The sequence below is a fragment of the Mirounga angustirostris genome, unplaced genomic scaffold (assembly GCF_029215605.1).
Source record: "Mirounga angustirostris isolate CCGP_5_RB_7025 unplaced genomic scaffold, mMirAng1.0.hap1 SCAF_15, whole genome shotgun sequence".
In the NCBI taxonomy this organism is placed as follows: domain Eukaryota; kingdom Metazoa; phylum Chordata; class Mammalia; order Carnivora; family Phocidae; genus Mirounga; species Mirounga angustirostris.
Window position 1 is genome coordinate 80114156 of NW_026991723.1, and position 24601 is coordinate 80138756.

General features: G+C 38.2%; 1 protein-coding gene across 1 annotated transcript in view; it reads right to left on the bottom strand.

The window, feature by feature from the left end:
- Window positions 1–10934: 10934 nt before the first annotated feature.
- MEGF9 (multiple EGF like domains 9) overlaps window positions 10935–24601 on the bottom strand; it is an 85700-nt gene continuing 72033 nt past the window's right edge. The window contains exons 4-6 of the mRNA XM_045883024.2: window positions 18244–18387; window positions 17419–17688; window positions 10935–15657 (exon numbers count right to left, since the gene is read on the bottom strand). Of these exons, the coding sequence (XP_045738980.1) occupies window positions 15206–15657; window positions 17419–17688; window positions 18244–18387 (866 nt within the window). The 3' untranslated portion in view covers window positions 10935–15205. The remainder of the gene's footprint in view (window positions 15658–17418; window positions 17689–18243; window positions 18388–24601) is intronic.

Sequence of the window (24601 nt, forward strand, 5' to 3'; positions counted from 1 at the left end):
TGGTTGCTAGGAAACTCGGCAAAATTTGGGTGTCAACTACTAATGCAACCTTTGGCTTAGGTGTGCTGACCTCCTCTTTGTCACCCTTAACTGATACTTTAACACCTTCATTTAATAGTGTGATGATCTCTGTCTTTTCAGACAAAAAGGCGAGGTGCATGTTTATAAGGAAATAAAGTTAATTCTTTACCCAGGTCCCATACCTGTTCACATTGCTACCTTTTCCTTTTATTTATTTATTTATTTATTTTTATTCTTATGTTAATCCCCATACATTACATCATTAGTTTTAGATGTAGTGTTCCATGATTCATCCAGTGCTCCATGCAGAATGTGCCCTCCTCAATACCCATTACCAGGCTAACCCATCCTCCCACCCGCCTCCCACCTTTTCCTTTTAATTAAGGAAATTCAAAATATCACTGTCACCAAACTCTGATTCTTGCTCCGGACTATAAAATCCTCTCCATTTCAGACGATTCCTTTGGAGATTAATGATCCGTTGGAGCCTATACAATTTGCTAAATTACCCCCAAATTATTATCTCAACTAAAACAGAATCTTAATAGACAACCATTAATGTCTTTATCCTTGTCTGGAAGAATCTCATCTCTTGGCAAAAATAGCTTCTTCCAGTGGAACTGGATAATCCCCTCGCATGGTGATTAAAGATAACAATGGCTCGTTTAGAAAATGCTTGGAGGAAATTAAAAAGCTGAGCGATAGCCTCTTGGTTCTGCAAGCTACTAAAAATAAAGGCAGAGAGGGGAGGGTACCCAAAGCATCCATATATCAGACTGAGTTTGCTTCCTACACAGCACATGACAAAATATTTGAGGATTCGCAATCCAGTGTGTGGGCAAGATTTCTCTCTCACTGAAGGAATGAGCTTGATCAGCACCATTCCATGGAAGGAAATCCTGTGCTGTTTATTTCCAGGGTCACCCCCCAAAACATTCCTAGTTAAAAGTGACTTGGTGCTGCCCAAAATAACAGTCCGCTTGGGTTTTCGTTCAGGCTTACATTAATTCGAAGCCTTTACCAACTGAAGTATGCTTATGCATCTCCACCATGTCCACCAATATAAAAACTGCAATATAATTGATTCGCTCGTTCATTTGCCAGTGTTTATTGAGCTCATTTTGGTCCCAGGGCCTGTGCTTAGCAATGGGATTAAACAGATGAAGATGGTCCAGTCATCACACTGAACAGATAACGTGAGAGTAGACAGAGTACCATCATCATCTTCTTCATCATCATCAACTTGATCATAAATCAATGTTGGATTTGGTCCAATGCTTTTTTTCTGTATCTATTGAGATGATCATCATATAATTTTTTTCCAATCTGTGTGAATTACTTTGATTGATTTTTGCATGTTGTACCAGCCTTGCATTCATGGGATAAATCCCAGTTAGTCAGGAAGTACTGTCTTTTTAATATTTCATTGTATTTAATCTGCTTAAATTTTCTTAGAAATATTTATGTCTGTGCTCACGAGGGATATTGGAGTGTAGTTTTCTTGTGATGCCTTTGTCTGGTTTTGGTATCAGGGTAATGCTAGAATGAGTTGGGAAATATTGTCTCTGGAAGAGTTTATGGAGAATTAGTATTATTTCTTCTTTAAATGCTTCATGGAATTCACCAGTGAAGCTATCTAAACCTGGATTTTTTTTTTTTTTTGGTAGGATGTTGCTAAGTACAAATTCTATTTTCTAACAGATATTATCGTTTTTTGAGAGAGCTTTGACAGTCTGTGTCTTTCAAGGAATCTGTATGTTTTGCCTAAGTCATCAAATTTATTGGAATATGTGGAGAGCACGATGGAGTCACTTGTCGAGCAGGGGTCAAGCAATGATGCAGACAGCTGAGGCCACTGCAGCTAAGACCAGATATCGCCGAGACCAGCACCCACTGATGACACACTCAGGGCTGAAAACCAGCGGAAACAGAGTCTGCAAAGGCCCAAGTCCAATTAAATCCCTTTAAAAAAGGGAGGATTTTTATAGCCAACTGTAGACTCCTCAGACACTGACCCCTCTATGTCTGACCACTTCAAAAAGCGGCTGCAGCCGAAGGTTCTGCCCGATCGATCTCCAAAAAGAACTGAGATCCTTCACTGCAAGTAAGTGCTGAGAATGGACCTGGACGGGACCGAGGCCTTATCTCAACTGCGCACCCACAGGCTGACTCTGAGTTTGGTTCTTTAACTTCCTACCCCCTGTTCTATCTTGTTTGTTGTGTGACTTGTCTTGTGCTTTGCTTTGTGTGATGAGAAGCCACGTTAAACACCTAGTGAAATGTCATCGGGTTTGGAATCCTGCTTTATAATTGTTAACCTTGCTTTATGACTGAAGAAAGCAGACATTGTGGAAAGACACAACTCGTGTGTGCGCCTTCTGAGCGTGCTCATGACAGGCTCAACTTCGCCTATTATCCTTTTAATATCAGTAGGATCTATAGTGATAGTCCCTCTCTCATTCCTGATATCGGTTCTGTGTGTGCTTTCTTTCTCTCTTCTTAAAATTTTCCTGATCATTCTGGCTGCAAGTTTATCAATTTTATTTGGATTTCTCAAAGAATGAACTTTTGGTTCCATGGATTTTTCTCTATTGTTTTCTTTTGTATTTATTTTTGTCCTTATCTTTATTATATCTTATCTTCTGTTTACTTGGGGTTTATTTTGCTCTTCCTTTTCAGTTTTTTTTAAGATCATTGATTTGAGATCTTTCCTCTGTTCTAATATAGACATTGAGTGCTCCTAATTTCCCTCTAAGCACTGCTCCAGCTGCATCCCACAAATGTGAAATGTTGCGTTTTCATTTTAATTCAGTTTAAAATACTTTCTTTTTTCCATTTTTTCTTTGACCTATGGGTTATTTAGAAGTATGTTAGTTTTAAGACTTCAGAATTTTCCAGCTATATTTGTTACTAATTTCTAATTCCGTTGAGGTTAGAGAACATATTTTGTATGATTTGATTTTTTTTTGGTCTTAATTTGTAAGACTTATGGGGGGACGCCTGGCTGCCTCAGTCAGTGGAGCATGTGATTCTTGAGCTCAGGGTTGTGGATTCAAGCCGTATGTTGGGTACGGAGCCTACTTAAATAAATAAATACACAGATAAGAGCTGTTGATCAAAACTGGACTTTAGGAGTGCTTTCTATTGAACTCCTGTTGTTGTTTATTTACTTCTGTCTTTTTTTTTTTTTTAAGATTTTATTTATTTATTTGAGACAGAGAGAATGAGAGAGAGAGAGCACATGAGAGGGGGGAGGGTCAGAGGGAGAAGCAGGCTCCCTGCCGAGCAGGGAGCCCGATGCGGGACTCGATCCCGGGACTCCAGGATCATGACCTGAGCCGAAGGCAGTCACTTAACCAACTGAGCCACCCAGGCGCCCTATTTACTTCTGTCTTGAGCAGATGGGAATTTTCCATTTTAGATAGGGGGCTTTTTTTTTAACCCCAGTTGTAATAAAGGGTGTTCTATTCCTCTTTAAAAAAAAATAAATTTTAAGAAATTTGTAAGACTTATTTTATGACTCAGTGTATGGTGTATCTTAGTAAATGTTCTATGTGCAGTTGAAAAGAATGTGTATTGTGCTATGTTGCGTGAGTCTGTGTCAATTAAGGTCAAGTTGGTGACAGTGTTGTCCAAATGTTCTATGTCCTCACTGGTTTTCTGTCTGTTTGCTCTGTGCGTTGAGAGAGGGGTTGCAATCTCCAACTATGATTGTGATTTTTTACTATTTCTCCTTTCAGTTCTATCAGCTTTTGCTTCATGTATTCTGAAGCTCTGCTACTAAATGCATAAACATTTAGGAGGATCTGATGATTTATTTTTTTACCATTAGGAGATAAAATGTAGTGTAGATTTGTTTCCTTTTATCTCTTTTATTTGTTTGTCCTGATTGTTGGGGAGTTTATATACATGCCAGGTCTCTAACACTGACTTTTGTTTTGTTTAATCTTTTCAACTAAAAAAAAAAATGTTCACCCATTTCTTCCACCTCCTCACCTCTTACAACCATCAATCTGTTCTCTGTATCTATGAGCTTGGGTTTTTTTCTTTTTCTCTTTTTCTTTTTTAGATTCCACATATAAGACAGATCATATGATACTTGTCTTTCTTTGTCTGACTTATTTCACTTATCATAATGCCTTTGAAGTCCATCCATGTTGTGGCAAATGGCAAGATTTCATTTTTTATAGCTGAGTAATATTCCATTGTACATATATATATACCACAATTTATTTGTCCATTCACCCATCAATGGACACTTAGGTTGTTTCCATATCTTGGCTATTGTAGATAATGCTGCCAACATGAGAGTGCAGATATCTTTTTGACTTAGTGTTTTCATTTTCTTCAGATATATACCCAGAAGTGGGATTGCTGGGTCATAGGGTAGCTCTATTTTTAATTTTTTTGAGGAACCTCTATACTGTTTCCCATAGTGGTTGTGCCAATTTAGCTTCCCACCAACAGTGCACAAGGGTTCCTTTTTCTCCACATCCATGTCAACACTTGTTATTTCTTGTCTTTTTCAATCTATCCATTCTGAGAAGTATGAGGTGATATCTCATTATGGCTTTGATTTACATTTCCCTGATGATGAGTGATGTTGAGCATCCTTTCATGTACCCGATGGCCATCTGTATGTCTTCTTTGGGAAAAAAGTCTGCTTAAATCTTCTGCCCATTTTTAATTGATTTTTTTTTTTTTTTTGCTATTGAGTTGTATGAATTCTTTGTATATTGTGGATATTTGCCCCTTACTAGACATACGATTCGCAATTATTTTCTCCCATTCAGCAGGTTGCCCTTTCGTTTTTGTTAATGGTTTCCTTTGCTATGCAGAAACTTTTTAGTTTGTGTAGTCGCACTTGTTTATTTTTACTTTTGTTGTCTTTGCTTTTAATATCAGATTCAAAAAAATCATCACCAAGACCTTACTGCCTATATTTCCTTCTACTTTTATGGTTTCAGGTCCTACATTCAAGTCCTTAATTCATTTTGAGTTAATTTTTGTGTACAGTATAAGATAGTGGTCCGGTTTCATTCTTGCTCATGTGGCTATCCAATTTTCTCAGTCCCATTTATTGAAGAGACTGTCCTCTTCCCACTGTATATCCTTGGCTCCTTTGTTGCTGTAAATTAATTGACCATATATGTATGGGTTTATTTCTGGACTTCATATTCTGTTCCAGTGATATATGTGTCTGCCTTTATGTAAAAACCATACTGTTTCATTACTATAGCTTTGTAATATAGTTTGAAATTGAGGAGCATGATGGCTCCAGCTTTGTTCTTCTTTCTCAAGATTGCTTTGCCTAGTCAAGGTCTTTTGTGATTCCATACAAATTTTAGAATTATTTGTTCTATTTCTGTGAAAAATACCATTGGAATTTGGTAACAATTACATTGAATCTGTGCATTGTTTTGGGTAGTATGGATGTTTTAATAATATTAATTCTTCCAATCCACGAGCATGAAATATTTTTCCATTTGTGTCTTCTTCAATTTCTTTCATTAATGTCTCATAGTTTTCAATATATAAGTCTTTCACCTCCTTGATTAGATCTATTCCTGGGTATTTTACTCTTTTTGATGCAATTGTAAATGGGCTTGTTTTCTTAATTTTTCTGATTGTCCATTATTGGTGTAAATAAATGCAACAGATTTCTGTGTGTTGATTTTGTATCCTGCAACTTTACCGAATTTCTTTATTCGTTCTAACAGTTTTTTTTTTAATGGAGTCTCTAGGATTTTCTATATATAATATGATGCTATCTGCAAATAGTGACTATTTTATTTCTTTCTTTCCAATTTGGATAGCTTTTATTTATTTTTCTTGCCTAATTGCTCTGGCTAAGACTCCCAATACTATGTTAAATAAAACTGGCAAGAGTGGACATCCTTGTCCTGTTCCTGATCTTAGAGAAAAAGCTTTCAGCTTTTTCTGTGATATAGATGGGGATTTGTCATATATGGTCCTAATTATGTCAACTATTATTATAGTTTCCCTCTATACCCACTTTGTTGAGAGTTTTTATCATAAATAGATGTTGAACTTTGTCAAATGCTTTCTCTGCATCTATTGAGATGATCACATGATTTAAAAAAATTTTCTTAAAGTAATCTCTACATCCAACATGGGGCTAGAACTCATGACCCAGGATCAAAAGTCGCATGCTCTACTGACTGAGCCAGGCAGCTGCCCATCTGATCATATGATTTTTATACTTCATTTTGTTAATCTGGTCTATCCCATTGCCTGATTTGTGAATGTTGAATCATCCTTGCATCCCTGGAATTAATCCCTTTCGATCATGGTGTATGATTCTTTCAATGTACTGTTGAATTCAGTTTGCTAATATCTTGTTGAGAATTTTTGTGTTTATCTTCAACAGGGATACTGGCCTGTAACTTTCTTTTCTTGTGGCATCCTTTTCTAGTTTTGGTATCGAGGTAATGCTGGCCTCATAACGTGTGTTTGGAAGAGCTCCCCCGCTTACTGTTTTTTGGAAGAGCTTGAGAAGGATTGGTATTAATTCTTCTTTGAATGCTTGGCAGAATTCAGCTGGACTTCTGTTTGTTGGAAGGTTTTTGATTACTGATTCAATCTCCTTGCTAGTAATTGGGCTGTCCAGATTTCCTATTTCATCATGATTCTGTCTTGCTAGATTTCATGTTTCTAGGAATTTATCCATTTCTTCTAGGTTGTCCAATTTGTTGGCGTATAATTGTTCATAGTAATCTCTTAGAATCTTTTGTATTTCTGTGGTATCAGTTGGAACATTGTATTTTTGGTACAGGTATCTCAAGTTATGGTATTACCTTCCAAACATTTTCTGTATTATTTTTTCAACATAGTTGAAATCATGTTGTATCCACCAGTTTATATCCTATTGAAAATTTTCACTGTGAAATATGACACATATACCAGAGTATGTGTGTGTGCTTGAGCATATATACACACACAGTATTAAAAAAGAATACATCAAAAAGCCCATGTAAACACACACTTCTTAAGAACATTACTAGTACCTTTGACATCATCTCTGCATCCCCCTCTCTTTTCCAAAGTTATCTTCACTTTTATATTAATCATTCTCTCGTTTTCCTTTATAATTTTCCCGTATATGTATGTTATTTTTAAACAATATATTCTATTTCCCATTTGGGACATTATATAAAAGAAATTATATCGAATACATTCTCTATGGCTTGCTTTTTTTTCCCCCTGGCATTATGTTTTTGAGATTCATCCATATTGATATATAGCTATAATTCTTTAACTACTGCACAAAATTCTGTTCAAGTACTTGGATACCCGACAATGTATCCATTCTTCTACTGACAGACAACTGGGGTGTTTCCAATTATTTTGCTATAACAAATGATGCTGCAGTAAAGAATTTGAAATGTGGGTCCTGGTGCACACACATCAGAGTTTCTCTAAACTGTATACCAGTTGCATGCACATCTGCAAAATGCTCTGTTTTTTTCCACTAAACTTTGATTCTATTTTTAGTCATTCTTCCTAATTCTTTTTAATGATTTTGTTTTATCTCAATAAGTGCATGCACTAAGCCACATCTGTTGTTGACCATCTAGAGTTTGTCCCCATTCTTTTTAACTTTATACACACTCTGGGGGAAAAAAAAATTTATTATTATTTTTTTTTGCACAGAATTCTCTGCTTTTTAGTTCTTTTCCTTATGAGGAAATCCCAGAAGTGGATTTCTTGAATCAAGGCTGTACTGACTGCCATTCAGTGGGAAGGTTTTCACTACTGAAATATACAGAGTAATCACCATTCAAGTAGTTGTTAATCCTTTGGGGATCATAGATCCTTTAGAGACCATGATTAAGGGTATGGACCTTTCCTCCAGAAAACGCATGCATGTGTACACACACAAACACACACAAATTATTTGTATTCACAAACAAAGCAGAATGCCATTTCAAGAGTTTCTCAGACCCTCTGAAATACATATGCTGACATCTCTATTAAATAAGACATACTATCTTGCCTAATGAATATTTCTTATACTTCACCAATTAAGTTCCCATACCAACTCCTGTATCTGTCAAGTATCTTTTGTTTTTTGTTTTTTTATTCTTATGTTAATCCCCATACATTACATCATTAGTTTTAGATGTAGTGTTCCATGATTCATTGTTTGTGCACAACACCCAGTGCTCCATGCAGAATGTGCCTTCCTCAATACCCACCACCAGGCTAACCCATCCTCCCACCCCCCTCCCCTCTAGAACCCTCAGTTTGTTTTCAGAGTCTATCGTCTCTCACGGTTCATCTACCCCTCCAATTGCCCCCCCTTCATTCTTCCCCTCCCGCTACCTTCTTCTTCTTCTTTTTTTTTTCTTAACATATATTGCATTATTTGTTTCAGAGGTACAGATCTGAGATTCAACAGCCTTGCACAATTCACAGCGCTTACCAGAGCACATACCCTCCCCAGTGTCTATCACCCAGTCACCCCATCCCTCCCACCCCACCCCCCACTCCAGCAACCCTCAGTTTGTTTCCTGCGATTAAGAATTCCTCATATCAGTGAGATCATATGAAGTATCTTTTGTTTTAAACCACAACTTACTGAGTATCTACAATGTGCCAGCACCATGCCAGATACTAGAGATAGAATAAATGTTCCGGGTTCCAAGGAATATAGAGTCTACTGGGGAAGACATAAAATAACAAGTATTTCCAATAAAATATGTGCAATAAGAGAGGTATTCACTAAGCAAAACAGAGATACAAATTAAGGATTGATCAACTTTCCTTTATCGAGGGGTTGCAAAAAATGAATAAATATTCTCAAGGATGTTATAGATAGGAGAAACGGTACCAGCAAAGGGAGAAAGGCATCATATAACCTGGCACCTATAGGAAGTTATACGTGAGTCAAATATAGTTGGGTTAGAATGGTAATGAATGTAAGGAAGGGTTGAGATTCTTCCTTATTTGAGACGGGGATTAAGAAAAAAATATGGACATAGAAGACTGTAGCTGTTGGTCTGACAACAGAAAGGAAACCACAAAAGAAGATTTCCTCCCAAACACTTCCTTTATTACCCCAAACCGACTCTTATTAAACATAAAGGAAAACATTTTGCCTGTTTTTTTGTGCAACTGTCTGAAAGTTCAGTGCTCAACATCCAAGGTTTAAAACCTACTTATTAATACAAACAACACATTTAACAGTGTGATGGCTTTCATTTTGTAAGTGGAGGTTTGAGAAACAGTACAATAAGTACGACAATAATTTCTTCATAAAATTGCCTTGAAAAGCTAACTTACATGTAAAACTATGTCTTTTTAACATTCACTTAAAATATCTCTTTTCAGCCTGTCAGTTTACACTTCTAATACTTATCATTTCACAAAAATCATTTTGTTGTTTTGAATTTAGCCTAACTTTTTAAATGTAACTAAACATAATTGTTACTTTGAAGTCACTGGTTTAATTATAATGGAAGAAGGGGAATTTTTGTAAAATATATGCATCTTGGGCGCCTGGGTGGCTCAGTTGTTAAGCGTCTGCCTTTGACTCAGGTCATGATCCCAGGGTCCTGGGATTGAGCCCCGCATTGGGCTCCCTGCTCAGTGGGAAGCTTGCTTCTCCCTCTCCCACTCCCCCTGCTTGTGTTCTGGCTCTCGCTGTCTCTCTCTCTGTCAAATAAATAAACAAAATCTTGGGGGCACCTGGGTGGCTCAGTCGTTAAGCATCTGCCTTCGGCTCAGGTCGTGGTCCTGGGATCGAGCCCCGCATCGGGCTCCCTGCTCAGCGGGAAGCCTGTTTCTCCCTCTCCCTCTCCCCCTACTTGTGTTCCCTCTCTCGCAGTCTCTCTCTCTGTCAAATAAATAAAAATAAATAAAATCTTTAAAATAAATAAATAAATAAAATCTGTAAAAAATAAAAAAATAATAAAACATATGCATCTTATACTCCTATGAAAAAGGAATACACCCAGTTTTGACAATCTAATAAATGCCTTTGATAGACTTTCATCCAAAGTATGAATACAATACTATAAAAGTAATATTTTTGGCAATACTTCCTCTTAGTGTGCTAAGATTGTACATACATTTCCTTTCTTTTGAGATTTTGTTTAGTTAGATTTCTGCCATGCTTATTCCATTTCCTTCAAATAATACCCAAATCATATACATTATAGACTTACATGTATAGAACCACATGTATAAAAATATAAGGTGGGATTATAGAGTAATATGACTTATTTTCTTGTGTGACAAAAAAAGAAAGGAAAAACAGGGTTTTGAAGTTTAAATATCAACTGACTGAAGTTGAATAAACCAACTGAAGTTTATAAAGCTCGCAGAACAAAGGAAAGCCTGATTTACTTTTTCTTTTTTTTCAAAATACCCCTTGGATTTCTAGATGGCATCCCATTAAACACCACTGAGCTTTGTCAAAATACAGGATCTTCAAGGGTACCTCAAAATAATAAAAAGATGTACGCTCGTTGCAGGTTGTCTAATAAACACATAGAACATTGTTCCCTTCAGATTTATACTGAAGAAAGAAAATTTTTTATATGTATGAAAAAGAAATTCAAGAGGAAAAATTTTTTCTTTAAAATTTTCATGGAAATCCCAATGAATCTCATAGGGGACAGGCAAAAGCACAAACAAGGTTATATGTTAATAAATGCTCCCCCCACCCCAGGGTGTTTTGTTTTGTTCTAAGAGGGGGAATCTTATGGCATTTTTTTTTCCTAAGTGGAAAAACATTATTTAAAAGAAGTTAAAACAAAAAGCATGGTCAATAAGTGAAGGGTTCAAAGATTTTCATGAAGTGGTTTGAAAATAAATGCTCTGTGACATATATTAAAAGACTTCCAACAAATCTGACCACATAAAAAAAGTAAAACAACAAATCTACAATAGGTACAAATTATATACATTTATTTTTTTAATAATTTTAAATAACACTCTTGTATAAATTCTTTTCATATATTCAAATCATACACAAATTTAGAAATGCATCATGAAGCCTAGTACAGCATATATAGGAGACACGTTTTTAAAATTTGTGTTAGAATTTTAGTGACATACAGACGAGTTTAATGTCTCAGAAACATTCCCTAGTCACTTGGGCTGACAGGTAATGCAGGACAGAGTGCTTGGGCCTAGCGTGAGAACTCAGCTGCAGATCATTTGGCTCTGGGCTACCGTGGCTCACGTTGTCGCCCCGGCTGCAGTGATTGCATATGCAGAAGTAACATGTAAGGGAGGCTCCCATCTGCCTTTGAAAAAACATCATTCAATCACTGCCATTTTAACGATCCATAACCTTCAGTCCATTTGACGTTTTTGACGTCTTGAACCAGTGTGTTCTTCCCGCTTTTTCCCTTGGCATAGTCACTGGCTCAGGGTTAAAGAGGAAAATTGCCACTAACCTTCTGTCACTCCCCTGCACACACCAAACTCCTGTTAGTTCTCAAACCCCCTACTGTCCAAGAAGATCATAATGGATCATAAGGCCAGAAATGCTTTCCTTGCTCTAACAGGTTACACTGGGTCGATTTTACTTCTCTGAACTTTTTGTTGGAGAGCTTTCCTTGAGATGCATATCTTCAACTCCTATCCACATACCTCAAAGTATAAGAACCAGGGAATGTTCATCACAAGTGCTGTTATGTTCACCGTGTGTCCTACAGAAAACAGAGGACCACGGTGAATGATCTAATAACCCCGTCCCAACTGAGGCTCTTAGGAAGACGTACTATTGCTTTAGCTCTCTGCCTCCAAAACAGCACGGGAAGGGCTAAATGTCCGGAAGGCACTCGCTGACCAAAATGAACTAGCAGGGCAGTGAGTATTGCTTTAATGACCAGTTTTCTGGGGGACGTTAGGGCTAGAGAGTAGCCATATAATCTGACACTGTACAAATCCTCTCCCCCCAGATCTCTCTCCTCCCATCCCACATCTGCTCTGTTCTCTCTTAAAATGCAGGTACCCCTCAGAGTAGTAACACATCAAATCCGTAGGACCTTAGTATAAGTGAGCTTTAGTTTTTATTACCATTTTTCCCTATACCTGGAGAAATTCCATTAATAAGAGACATCTGGGAGCTTGACGGTGCAGGGAAGGAGAGGAAAGTAAGGGAGGACAGACATAGTTAACAACAGTACCTAGGGCATCTGTCAGAAATGCAGGGCTTATGAAAATGAATGAATGAAGATAGAATTATCACTTAATAGCAGTATCTGTCATTTATCAGTAAGATTCACACTAGCCTTATTTGAAAATAAACACATTTCTAATCCTTATTTAGAAATTCCTCCAATATTATCTTTCTGAAGGACTGATGGGATCCCAGTGCTGAACGCCATGGTTCATAGGGATCCTGCCTTCAGAGGAATGAATATTGTGTAATGCATATTCCCTCTAGTTTCCTAGTCTGATTTTGCTGGTAGATCACTTCATGATTGATTTAAATTCTAGAGCAAAATTATCTCCCCCAGCAAAAAGCAGGGGGCATTGAAGAATATTGTTTAAAACAAATTCCAAGACCTTAATTTTTTTTTCCACTGGGAAGAATTAAGAACATGACCTAGGAGCTGTTAGTCGGTGCTTAGAAGTTAACGTTTCTTGTGATACAATGTCTGCAATATCTCTTAAGGTCTGTTTCAAAAAGTTTCTATATGGCCAGAATCTGGACGATTTGGCTTTGGCTCTTAGACCCCGACAAACACTCATGCTTTCTCTATTGGGTTAACTTCTACTTAACGAATGTTTCTTCTTCACCACCTTCAATCCGTCACGTTGAAGGGCTGGCAATCTGGGAGAAAGGCAGGTCTGTCAGTTTGCACACTTCCTTGGAACTGTGCAGTGTTCGGTCTGTACGGGCAAAGGCGGCAGCTGTGGGGAAAGCACATTTTCCCTCCCCGCTTGGGAGGATTCGTTCACGTTAATGAAGCACAAATTGGTGGTTTTGCCGTCTTATCACCAATGCTAGCTTCAGATAGTAATCCTCCTATGTCCTTTCCACAAACTCCTTCCCAGCTGTATGGTCCTGGACTGTACCTTGTACTTACAGAAGTTAGAAACAGTCCCAGACAGGACTCTTCCTCCCAGCCTTCTTTGTCTGGGGCTAGGCAGTTTCCGCATTAGCATATAGTTGAGAGAACGTATGCTTCAATTAGGAGGCCTGATTCCAAGCCTAATAATGACACACTGTATAGCCTTGAACAAGACATTTAACCTCATCTATAAAATGGGGACAATAATTACTTCCTCAGGGGGCTATGATGAGGAACAGAGGACACATATATGGAAAGGTGCTCTGTGAACTGCAAAGGGCTATAGCCATATTCACTGATTTTAATATAATGTAATGCCACGTAACCTCTATTCTCATGAGCAACGGCCAAATATTCGGAGCACCCCAGGTTACCAGAAGTAGGTATTTGTCTGTCCATCCTCCAGAACATCATCTCTAAAACCTGAGAAGACTGAGGGGTCTCCTACAGAGGGATGACCAAATTCCAGGTTTTTCTTGGGGGAAGTTAGGCAAGGCTGTCAACTTGGATATCCTAGGTCTGATCTAATAAATCCTTGCTTTTTTTTTCCTAACCACTTGACAGTTTGCCATTCCTCCTAATAAATATCTATATTTGACTTCTGGCTGCTTTTCCTGGCTTGCTTAACCCACAATCTGTCAATATTGTAACAGATGAGAGCAACAGTATGTGGCCTCTAGGGAAAATCTGTGTCTGTAAGCAAGGACTAACTGTACCCACCCACCTCCAGAGCTACCCTCTAACTGGACAAGAAGACGGCAGACCTCGTGGAGTCTGGATGATAAGCTATGTTCAAATGTAGAAGGTGTTTTTTTGGAGGGGGATGGAGGAAGAATATAAATATTTCACAGGCATGAAAACAGGGGATCCCAAGTGATACGATGGCTTTTCTTTTGGAACTAAAATATTTCTCATTCCTTTGGAAGACTATCTTCTACATTTAGAGACATTTTTTTTTTTCGTGAGGATACGTTGTACATTAATCTATGTAAAATATGTAGACAGGCTAACGTCTAATCGGGGGAGTGCTTTGGAGAGCCCAGCCTCTATCCCAGCTTAATGATCAATTGCTTAAAAATCTATTGCTTGAATCTACAGTAAGTCAGAGAACATATAACTCTATTTTGAGACTGAGAAAGGGAAAGAAAGGTTAGAAACATTCAACCTCTTATAAATTTCAACAGTGTCCAAAGAGGGACTAAAAATGACGGATGGTCACCAGAGTCCCAGCTCTAGCAATATTGCCATCTATGTTACTCTATTTTAACCAATCCCCATATTTTCTTTTTACAACACCATTAACTGCTGTACAAATAAATTCTAGATGATAAAATATGACATGATTTTTTTTTACAAATAGATACAAATACAATGTCGACCAGATATGCTACATTAACTATATACACCTTATTTCTCTAGAGGCAGGAAGAGGCCTTATTTTTAGACAATGTACCATTTACACTGAGACCCTAAGGAGGACCATCAGCTTCCTGCTCCCAGATGTTGCCTTCCTCTTTCTACCATTAGAAGCTTATTCTGTGCTTTGATTCTATCATTGAGCAAGAATTTGGGAAGGAAAAATCAAGCTTTTCTAAAGATCTTCTTGAGACTTTTCTGCCCCTTTTCAAAAACAGTCGAGTTTATTGTGATACAGCCCAGACGTTAAGCTTTCTTCAGTGATGCCTTTTAGCACAGTAAAAGGAATATCATCCCTGACTCTCCTTTTAAGCAAGGTGTCTCAGGAATGGAGATGAAAAGTCTTCCAGCAGTCCTTCCCCCTCCACTTCCATCTTGTTTCCACTGATTTGGTGAACACTTCCCCAGGAGTCTGTTTGGAGGTCAGAGTAGATGTGGGCTGCACTGCAGGGTTCAGCCTTTCTATACTCCCATGTAGTTTGGTACAAAAATATACTTTACCACAAGTCCTTATTGACAGCGACTGTTTCAGATCTTCATGGGGGAAACTAAGAGTAATGGGCTAAGTGCATTACAAATTTGTACCTAAAAATTTCAGGTGCACTCTACGCCTTTGCTTTCTCAGCAAACTACCCAGGCTTCATCTGGCCCAGGAGATGATGTGGTCTTAGTGAGCACTGTGGTCTAACAATCCAGACAACGGGTCTAGCTCCTTAGGCTTTGTAGTTATGTATGGGTGTTGTCAGGGTCAGTTGCCCGTTGGGAGCTACTTCATTACCATCATCTTCCAAGAGTCCTGACACATCTGCATTGGGAATGCTGTCATGGTAGCTGCTGAAACTGATATTGTCTTCTTTCAGCTCGATGGTCCAAAAGGGGGCATTGAGTTTCCGGTTTTGGTACTCCCGGTACATATAGACAGCCCCCACAAATCCCATCAGCAGCACCACCACAATGATGATGACTGTCAAAATGATGATGTTAAACTGGGTCCATGAAACATCAGCTAATGCTGATGTGCTGTTTTCAGCAGAGCTTACTGAAAAGATAGTCTGCAGGATTGTGGGGGTAAATGTACTATTTATAACAGGGGTGGGCACTGATGTGGTCAAAGAGGCATTGGAAACCAAAATGGTAGAACCTTCAGGTGTTGGAACAATAACTTCTGAAAATAAAAACAGAGAATGAAATGTAAAAGACAAAATTATCTAGTTTTAAGAAACAAAAGAAATACACATGGGAGTGGAAGTTGATATGGGATGTTGACATGATATTCTGCTTTAAGGTAATGCAAGTTAAAAATAATTTTTAAAGAAATATAGTGAAAAGGATCAAGGTCTAGAAAGCTAGATTATTACATCCATGGCTGTTCTCCCAAATGTATAATATTAAAATCTTTGGGAACATTCTAATGTTGGAGTTTCCTATCCTTCTTGACTCTGGGATAGATTCATACATCTTCCTGCAAAGGCAGTAAATATGTCACACTGAGTCCTGAATCACTTGGTTAAAAGTGACAGGGATAAAAAGGAAATCATTTGAACTAAAATCAGTTCAACATGTCTGATGGCATTTCATAAGGGTGAAATTCTCTTCAAAGGAGGCAAAAACAGAATAAGGAAAATTGTATTTCTAGTTACTTCTGAAAAACACAATTTAAATATCCAAAGTTGATGTCAGCCAAGAGAAAACACAGCCTTCCTTTAATCATATGTGTAGTAATTCTTCCTTTGTGTATATCATAGATGATTTCATAATTAAAGTGCTAATGGAGCACAGCTGAGTAGAAATACCAACCTGTGTGGCTATAGATAAGTAAGTGAATCTTGTTAACACTGAGGCTCCCCATCTGTAAAATGGGAATGGTAATACGTACTTTGTGGAGTTTCTGGGGAGGGTTAGCTGAGATAATGCGCAATGGAACATTACCGCAAGTAATGTTCCCAGGGCGTGGCCCATCGTAGGCACTTGGTAAAATGGCTTCTGTTGTTGTCATTCTAATTCGTCACCACAGCCAGACACATTAATCTATCCCCAAAAGAGGCATGTTTTACATTACCTAGTAACTAATAAGAAAAATCACCACAATCCTGTCAGCTAAGCATGGACGAAGCATGCCTCCAAACGGAAAAGGGAAGTGAGTGACAGGATCACCAGGCTAGTGACAGGGTTCAGTGTCGTCTTCTAGCCTCGATCACAAGAGAATAAGGATATCAAGAAAATGGCAGAGGGACGACACTTGCCATAGACCATTAGCCCAGTATTCAGCATCTGTCAGAATATCAAAGAGTGGTTTCTAGAAGAGGATGGTCTAATCACTCTGTGACCCAATAAAGCCTGAATATCCCTAACTCATCCTGAATTTCGAATCATTAATTTTTATCTAAACCTTTACTGACCTTTCCTGCAAGAAACATTTTGCCCATATGAGTAACTTTTTCTTTTAAAAGTCAAAAGGAATATCATTACTCTTTCCTCCATCCCACATGGGAAAACTCTGGCCCGAAGTTAGGACAGATGCCACGGTGGACTCTTGTTTCTCAGCTGGAACTTCCAACCAGATTACAGGACCCTACTTCCAACGACCTTTGATGGTCACTGGAAGTGATGAGAATATAGGAAGCAAAGGATAAAAGAAATGATAGGACTTTTAAATCATTAACATAAAAATGAAAATAGATGAAGAGAAAATGTGGGAAGCCTGCAATGACTTTGTCGTGGGCCTCAGATTTCTGGAGTTGACTCTGGAGCAGCAGGAGAGCAGGAGGAATAGAAGGAGATCCCTTTAGGCAAATATCTATCAAAATCTATTTCCAGAAAACTCCTCTGGTGGAATCGGAAGGTTTTATAAAGCTAAAGGTGGCTGTTCTGAACGTTTCACTGCTAGGCTTAGATATTAAATGTACCACCGTAGGTGAAGTGTTACCTTTCTTGATGCAATTTCCCTCGAGGTCTCGGACAAAGCCTTCTAGGCAGTTCTCACACCAAAACCCAGTGGTGTTATGGAGGCAGCTGATGCATTCGCCACTCTCGGGCTTGCAGATCTTTGGAGCTGTAATTGGGTCCACGTGGCCATGGCATTGGCACTTGGTGCAGATGCTGTCAGAATTGTAATAGCCATTTTCACACGTGTTGCAGTTCTGGCCCGTGTAACCCTCTTTACACTGGACACACCTGGGTTCCAATTCACCCAATTCTAAAAGGGAGAAAACACAAAAGAGACTCAGTACAGCCTCAAGCTACAGTGAAAAATGCAAACCAACTACTAGTCGTCAAACTGGTTTTTAAACCCTCCCTACTATCTCTTCTCAAACTTAAAGAGACTAATGATCTATACCTTATTTCTTAATTCTTAATTGTCCAGTTAATTGTAAAAATGATGGGGCCCTCCAGAGAATCTCTGCAGGTGGGGAACAAAAGAAATACGCTTACTCAAGGAATATGAATAATTGTAATGACAAGGCACTCATAACTTTTTATTTTATTGCTTCTTTAGTCGTGACAGATGGAATAAACAAGATTTTAACAAAAACTTCCTCATCTCTCCCTCGAGTCTCATTTCATATATGTATTTGGATCTGGTTGCAAATCTGTAGAAAGAAAAACCTTTGCTGTTTTTATAACTCCCTTTCACCTACTCACTCCACTCTCCTCTTGGCCCAGAACTTCATTTATCAACGCACTTGATATCAATTGATAGCTGATTGCCTGGTGTTTCCTCTCAAAGTGAAGAATTAGAGGAAGGCCTCACCTATGACACAGCTGCCTGTTGATGTCACTGCTGAACACGGGCAGCGAAGACATTCCTTCGTGGCACCAGGACTCTGATAAAATCCTTCTTTGCATTCTTCACAGTGATGCCCTTTGCTATTTTCCTGGCAGTTTAAACAAGCACCTAAAAGAAGCAAATTTTTTAAAGAAGTTCAAGATTTACTCTGAAAGCACAATACCGTTAAACAAATCATACATGCAAACAAAAGACTTTACAAGTTCACCAGAAGAAGTGGTCCGACAGGAATTAGATAGAGTTCAGCTTCTACCCCATCTTATCTCTACACTGGCCACGTCTGTGAGGTCCGTGTCCCCTTCTAGATTGTAAACTCTGGGGAAAGGCTGGGTACATGAGTAGAGTAGCAATAAGCCCAGGTGATGGTTGACTACATACAGAAAGCAGGCCAACTATTTTCAAATTAAAAATAAAAACAATCTAAAGACCTTCTTAAGAAAGAATAAATTATATACTATTTTCATAGTTGGGCTACTATAGTTAAAAAAGTGAACTAGACCTATATGTATGAACATGCATAAATCTTGAAAACAATGTTGATTGAAAAAAAGCAAATTGCAGAATGATACAAAACAGATGGAGAGTACTTACTTATCTTGTAAAATTTTATTTTTTTTAAAGATTTTATTTATTTATTTATTTAATTGACAGAGAGAGAGACAGTGAGAGAGGGAACACAAGCAGGGGGAGTGGGAGAGGGAGAAGCAGGCTTCCCCACCCCCGAGCAGGGAGCCCGATGTGGGGCTCAATCCCAGGACCCTGGGATCATGACCTGAGCTGAAGGCAGTCACTTAACCAACTGAGCTACCCAGGCGCCCCTACCTTGTAAAATTTTAAAAACCATCCTAAACAATACTAAGCAAATGGATACAGAATACACTAAGCAAATGGGTACATACATATGATACGCAATAAAAATCAAATATGGACTGAGGGGGCATAGGAAAATTTTATGCTCTGCTTATCTTTGTGGAGGGAAGGAGAAAAACGAGACTAGGGAAAAAAAGAGGACTCCACTGTATTTGAAATTTTCTATTTCAAATGTATAACTATATATAATATGTATAAATATTAGGCAAAATACCAAAACGTTAATATTTACTAATTCTAGGTGTAGGTACATGAGTATGCGTTATATTATTCTCCATACATTTTCATATTAAAAAAATTCGAGATAAAAGTAAAAGCAATTAATTAATAGGAGCGCCTGGCTGGCTCAGTCAGTAGAACATGTGACTCTTGATCTCTGGGTTGTGAATTTGAGCCCCATGTTGGGTGTAGAGATTACTAAAAAAATAAACAAATAAAAACTTAAAGATAAAAACAATTAGTAGAGAAATGAAAAGGAAGGAGGAGAGCAAAGGATGTGTTTTGTAGTACTGCTCCTGTGGTACCCTATTAGTAAAGATATTGTGCAGGCACTGAAGCAGCATAGTGTCTGAAAACAGAAAGTGAAAAAGCGCAGTGTAATTAACACCCCTTCTTTAAGGGGCCATAGAGACGCACAGGGACTCTTCAAACTGCTATTACAGGAATAAGGGAGAAAATGTGACATAGAAACCTAAGACAATGAAATTTTACATGATAAGCGAAACACCATTCAATGCTGAAACTATTCATAAACAGTTGTATTTGATTTCTTTTCCTTATGAGTGAAATATTTGAGAAAAAGGGGAGAGAGACTGAGGCTGTGAAATAAAATGGTCTGACAACTGGGGCAAAATCTGGAAAACCAAATAATGACAGTGTTATTAACACACATGGCACACCTCAGTTCTTAAGTAATTACAACAGAATTCTCCCAAACTTCATGAACTGACGGGGAAAGACAGGTTCAAAAATGTATTACCTGAACACTTAACTTTGAACTAAATCAAACTTACATGCAAATGTCGCTTTCAATCATATAATTTTTTTAAAGATTTTATTTCTAAGTAATCTCTATACCCAACATGGGGCTTGAACTCATGACCCCAAGATCGAGAGTCACACGCTCTACTGACTGAGCCAGCCAGGCGCCCCAATCACATAACTTTTTAAGGCCTGTTAGTGTTAATGATACTTTTCACATACGTAACAAAGTAGTAGTATATCCTCATACAATGATAAACACATTAGGTACTGATATCTTTCCAGATCTTTTTATATTCTGATGCCTCTTTAGCTATGTATCTTTGTGACAATAAAAAGAGCTAAAAAAATACATACTAAGAAACTGCAAACTGAGGATTCTGGCTCTACAAATAAGATAATCTTTTGTTGTTTGTTTGGGGGGGTGGGGGGGGAGAGAGAGAGAGAATCTAAAGCAGGCTCCATGCCCAGCAAGGAGCCTAATGCAGGGCTCGATCTCACAACCCTGAGATCATGACTTGTGCCAAAATCAAGAGTTGGACACTTAACCGACTGAGCTACCCAGGGGCCCCAACAAATAAGATAATCTTAAATGTTAAAGTGTTCTGCAGTTTGGAAAAATCAAAACCTGCATTATGTGTAAAATCTGGCCACCTGCTCACCCCCTGGTAAAAATGTGCAATGGAAATAATTTTTAAGAAAACAAGTTCTGATAAAGTCCTGAACTTTCAAAATATCTCAAAAATGTTAATAGTCCTGGGCGCCTGGGTGGCTCAGTCGTTAAGCGTCTGCCTTCGGCTCAGGTCATGATCCTGGAGTCCCGGGATCGAGTCCCGCATCGGGCTCCCTGCTCGGCGGGGAGTCTGCTTCTCCCTCTGACCCTCCCCCTCTCATGTGCTCTCTCATTCTCTCTCTCTCAAATAAATAAATAAAATCTTTAAAAAAAAAAATGTTAAGAGTCCTCTAACAGAATAAGGATGTTCGGGGAAAGATGTGTTCCAAGAACATGCCATTTGCATGTGACTAATGTGGCAAGAACAGGTCATATTGCTATTCTTATTTAAAAATGATAAATATATATACAGTCAATATGGTGCTTCTACAATGCTATTGGGCTTACATGCTTATTGTTTGGGGGCTTTTTACTATTTTAGATAAGATATCAAGCCTTGGTGCTTATCACAATATCATTCTGTTCTATTAAACCATTTATATTAGAATATAAATTTTTCTAAGAAATTATAAAATTTATAATAATTAAACACTTTTTTTCAGGAGAATCTACTTCCATTTGTTTTATGCCATACCCTACAATGAGAAGTCAATGAGAAAAAAAAACCCTGTGTGGTAAATATGTTTTCTCAAAAGGAAAGATGAAAACTTTACTCAAAAGGGAAGATGAAAACAAGTCTAATAATAAGACTCATTACTCTGCTTCAAAAATAGCATGCACCTGGAACACAGCCACTGAGAAAGAAAATTCATAAATTACAGACAGACAGACATAAGCACAGCAGAGTGCTAACAGTAGCTGTGAGGGCAACAGTCCTCTGGTTTCTCCCCTCTACTTTTCACGCGTCTCTGGTATGCATGTATCCCTTTTTTATTGTCTTGATTTTTTTCCTGATTACAAAGCTAATACATTATAAACTCTATTGCATGTGTATTATAAAAATGTTTTAAGAACTCAAGCAAGTTTAAAACATTTCATGAGAAACTTGGAGGAAATGTTTTTATAATAACAATAAAGATCATAACCTTTCAAATCCACATCCAGTAGGAACTGATGGTGTGGATTTACCTTTCTAACAGCTTATAGCTCCTCTCTGGGAGGCAAGGGAGCATAAGAAAACTGGTACAGTATTTAATGTCAGATCTGAGTCCCACTCCCAGCAGATCACTTACCAGTGATGGGACCTTCGGGAAATAACTTCGCTGGCTCTCACTTTTCTAATCTGTAAAGTGCAATAATTCTTGGGCTAATAATTTAATGTAACGTGAATATTTCAAAGGGCGAAAAACTATTCCATAAGACAAATGTTTTCTCTTTATGTTTTAATTTCCTCATCTATAAATTAAGAAAGCTGCACTAGATGAAATCTAAATTCCCATTAAAATCTAAAAGTTCGGGGTCTCTCTTTTATGGTAAGAGATATGTATAAATTAGCTAAAGTTTAACTTTATTATACTCTGCCTGGAACCTCCCAAAATACAACAATACTGTCTTGAAATTCACATTCTCTTTGCTGAAAGATGGCCAAAGGAGCGGATTACCAATTGGAAAAAAAAAAAAAAAAAAGGAATGAGTGTTTCCTGAAGATGATCTCATCATGCTCGCTGGCTAGGCGGCAAACCAATCTGGTAGGGGTAACCAAGAAAGCAACCAGTCAAAGAAAAGAATGCCGGGCTCCTTTCCAACCAAATTCAATGACAACGCTTTGAAAACATAAATCGCCACCTGTAAAAAGCCTTGTCCTTATTTATTTTGCCATTTCATAGTTTATATATAAACCTGTCAGAAATACAGCAATGTGCTTTGTTGTGGGAAGAAATGCCTGATCCTCCCTACAGGGCAGAAGGCAAACTTTAACGTGTCAAAAAGAAAGCAAGCCAAGCCTAAGTGAACAAGGGAGAGTAACAGAAGATAAGGTCAGAGAGAAAGGCAGGCTCCACAAAATGTAAAGTCATGCAGGCTATAGAAAGAAGTCTGAATCTTATTCCAAGAGGGATGGGAAACCATCGAGGGTTTAAGCATGGGAATGACATGATGTGGTTTTACATTTTAAAAAGATCACTCTGGGGCGCCTGGGTGGCTCAGTCGTTAGGCGTCTGCCTTCGGCTCGGGTCATGATCCCGGGGTCCTGGGATCGAGCCCCGCATCGGGCTCCCTGCTCCGCGGGAAGCCTGCTTCCCCCTCTCCCACTCCCCCTGCTTGTGCTCCCTCTCTCGCTGTGTCTCTCTCTGGCAAATAAATAAAATCTTTAAAAAAAAAAATAAAAAGATCACTCTGATTGTTCTGTGGAGACTGGACTGTGGTGGGGTGGGGCTCTGGGGTGAGAGGACGAGAGGAGGTAAGAGGAGATCAGAGAGTATCACAGTAGTTCAGAGAGATGACGGGCTTGGACAAGGATGACAGTAACAAAGGTCATAAACAGTGGTCAGATTCACGGTGTATTTCGAATGCTGGGCTGATAGAACTTGCTGATGGACTGGCTATTTGCAGTGAGGAAAAGAAAGGAACCAAATATGACTCCTAGGCATTTGGACTGAGCAACTGGCTGAATGGTGTCAGTCACCAAAATGAAGAACCCTAGGAGTAAGGCAGGCTTGGCTTACAGGGTAAAGAGTTGTTTTGGATGTCTTAGGGTTCTGATGCCAGTTGAGGTGTTCAGACGAAGATGTCCAATGGACTATTGGATCTTTGAGTGTGAGGATCAAGGGAGAAATGTAAATCTGGTAGTTAGTCCAGACGTAGATGGCATTTTAAATTAAATCCAGGGGACTGAATAAGATCACTTAGGGGACAGTACAAATGAAGAAGACAAACATGTAAGATTTATTTATTTTAGAAAGAGAGAGAGAGAGCATGTACACGGTGGGGGGGAGGTGCAGAGGGAGAGGGAAAGAATCCTCAAACAGATTCCCCACTGAGTGTGGAGCATGACACAGGGCTCAATCCCAGGATCTTAAAATCATAAGCTGAACTGAAACCAAGAGTGTGACGCTTAACCGACTGAGCCACCCAGGTGCCCCAAGAGAAGCAAAAATAAATAAATCTTCTAAAGAAAAAAAAAAAAAAGAAGTACACCATGTGAACATAAAGTTCTAGTTTGAAAAAATAATAGTCTTCCCACCTCCATTTTAAAGTAAATATATACTCAATAAATAAAATCTAGAAAATATGGGAAAGTAGAAGAAAAAAAATTACCATAAGAAATCTGTCACTAAGATTTTGAATACTTTTCCTTGAAAACTTTCCTTATGTATATAAGTGTAAGTTTTGCTTTTCAAATAGTCTAAATATATGGCCATGTCATTTCACGCCCTGCTTTTTTCACTCTCTTATGTTGTTATATATACCACTCTTTAAAAATTTTTAATGACAGTTTAATAGTGGCTGTTTATTGATTACACATAATGAGCCAGGCACTGTATTAAAGGCTTTATAAATATATTGCACTGAATCATTACAACAACCCATTAGACAGTTACTGTTATTATCTGCATTTCTAGGCGAAGAAACAGGCTACGTAATTTGGCCAAAGTCAAGTCAAGATTGCACTTGCTGTGCTCTTAACCACATACTACGTAGGTAATATAATTGGCTTCATTCACTGTGGATAGAAATAGGGTTATCTAATTTTTTAGAATTATAACTACCACTTTAGTAAGCCTCTTTGAACACAAAGCTTTTTATGAATTTAGAATTATTTCCTCAGAATAGATTTCTGGAAACAGAATTACTGGATCA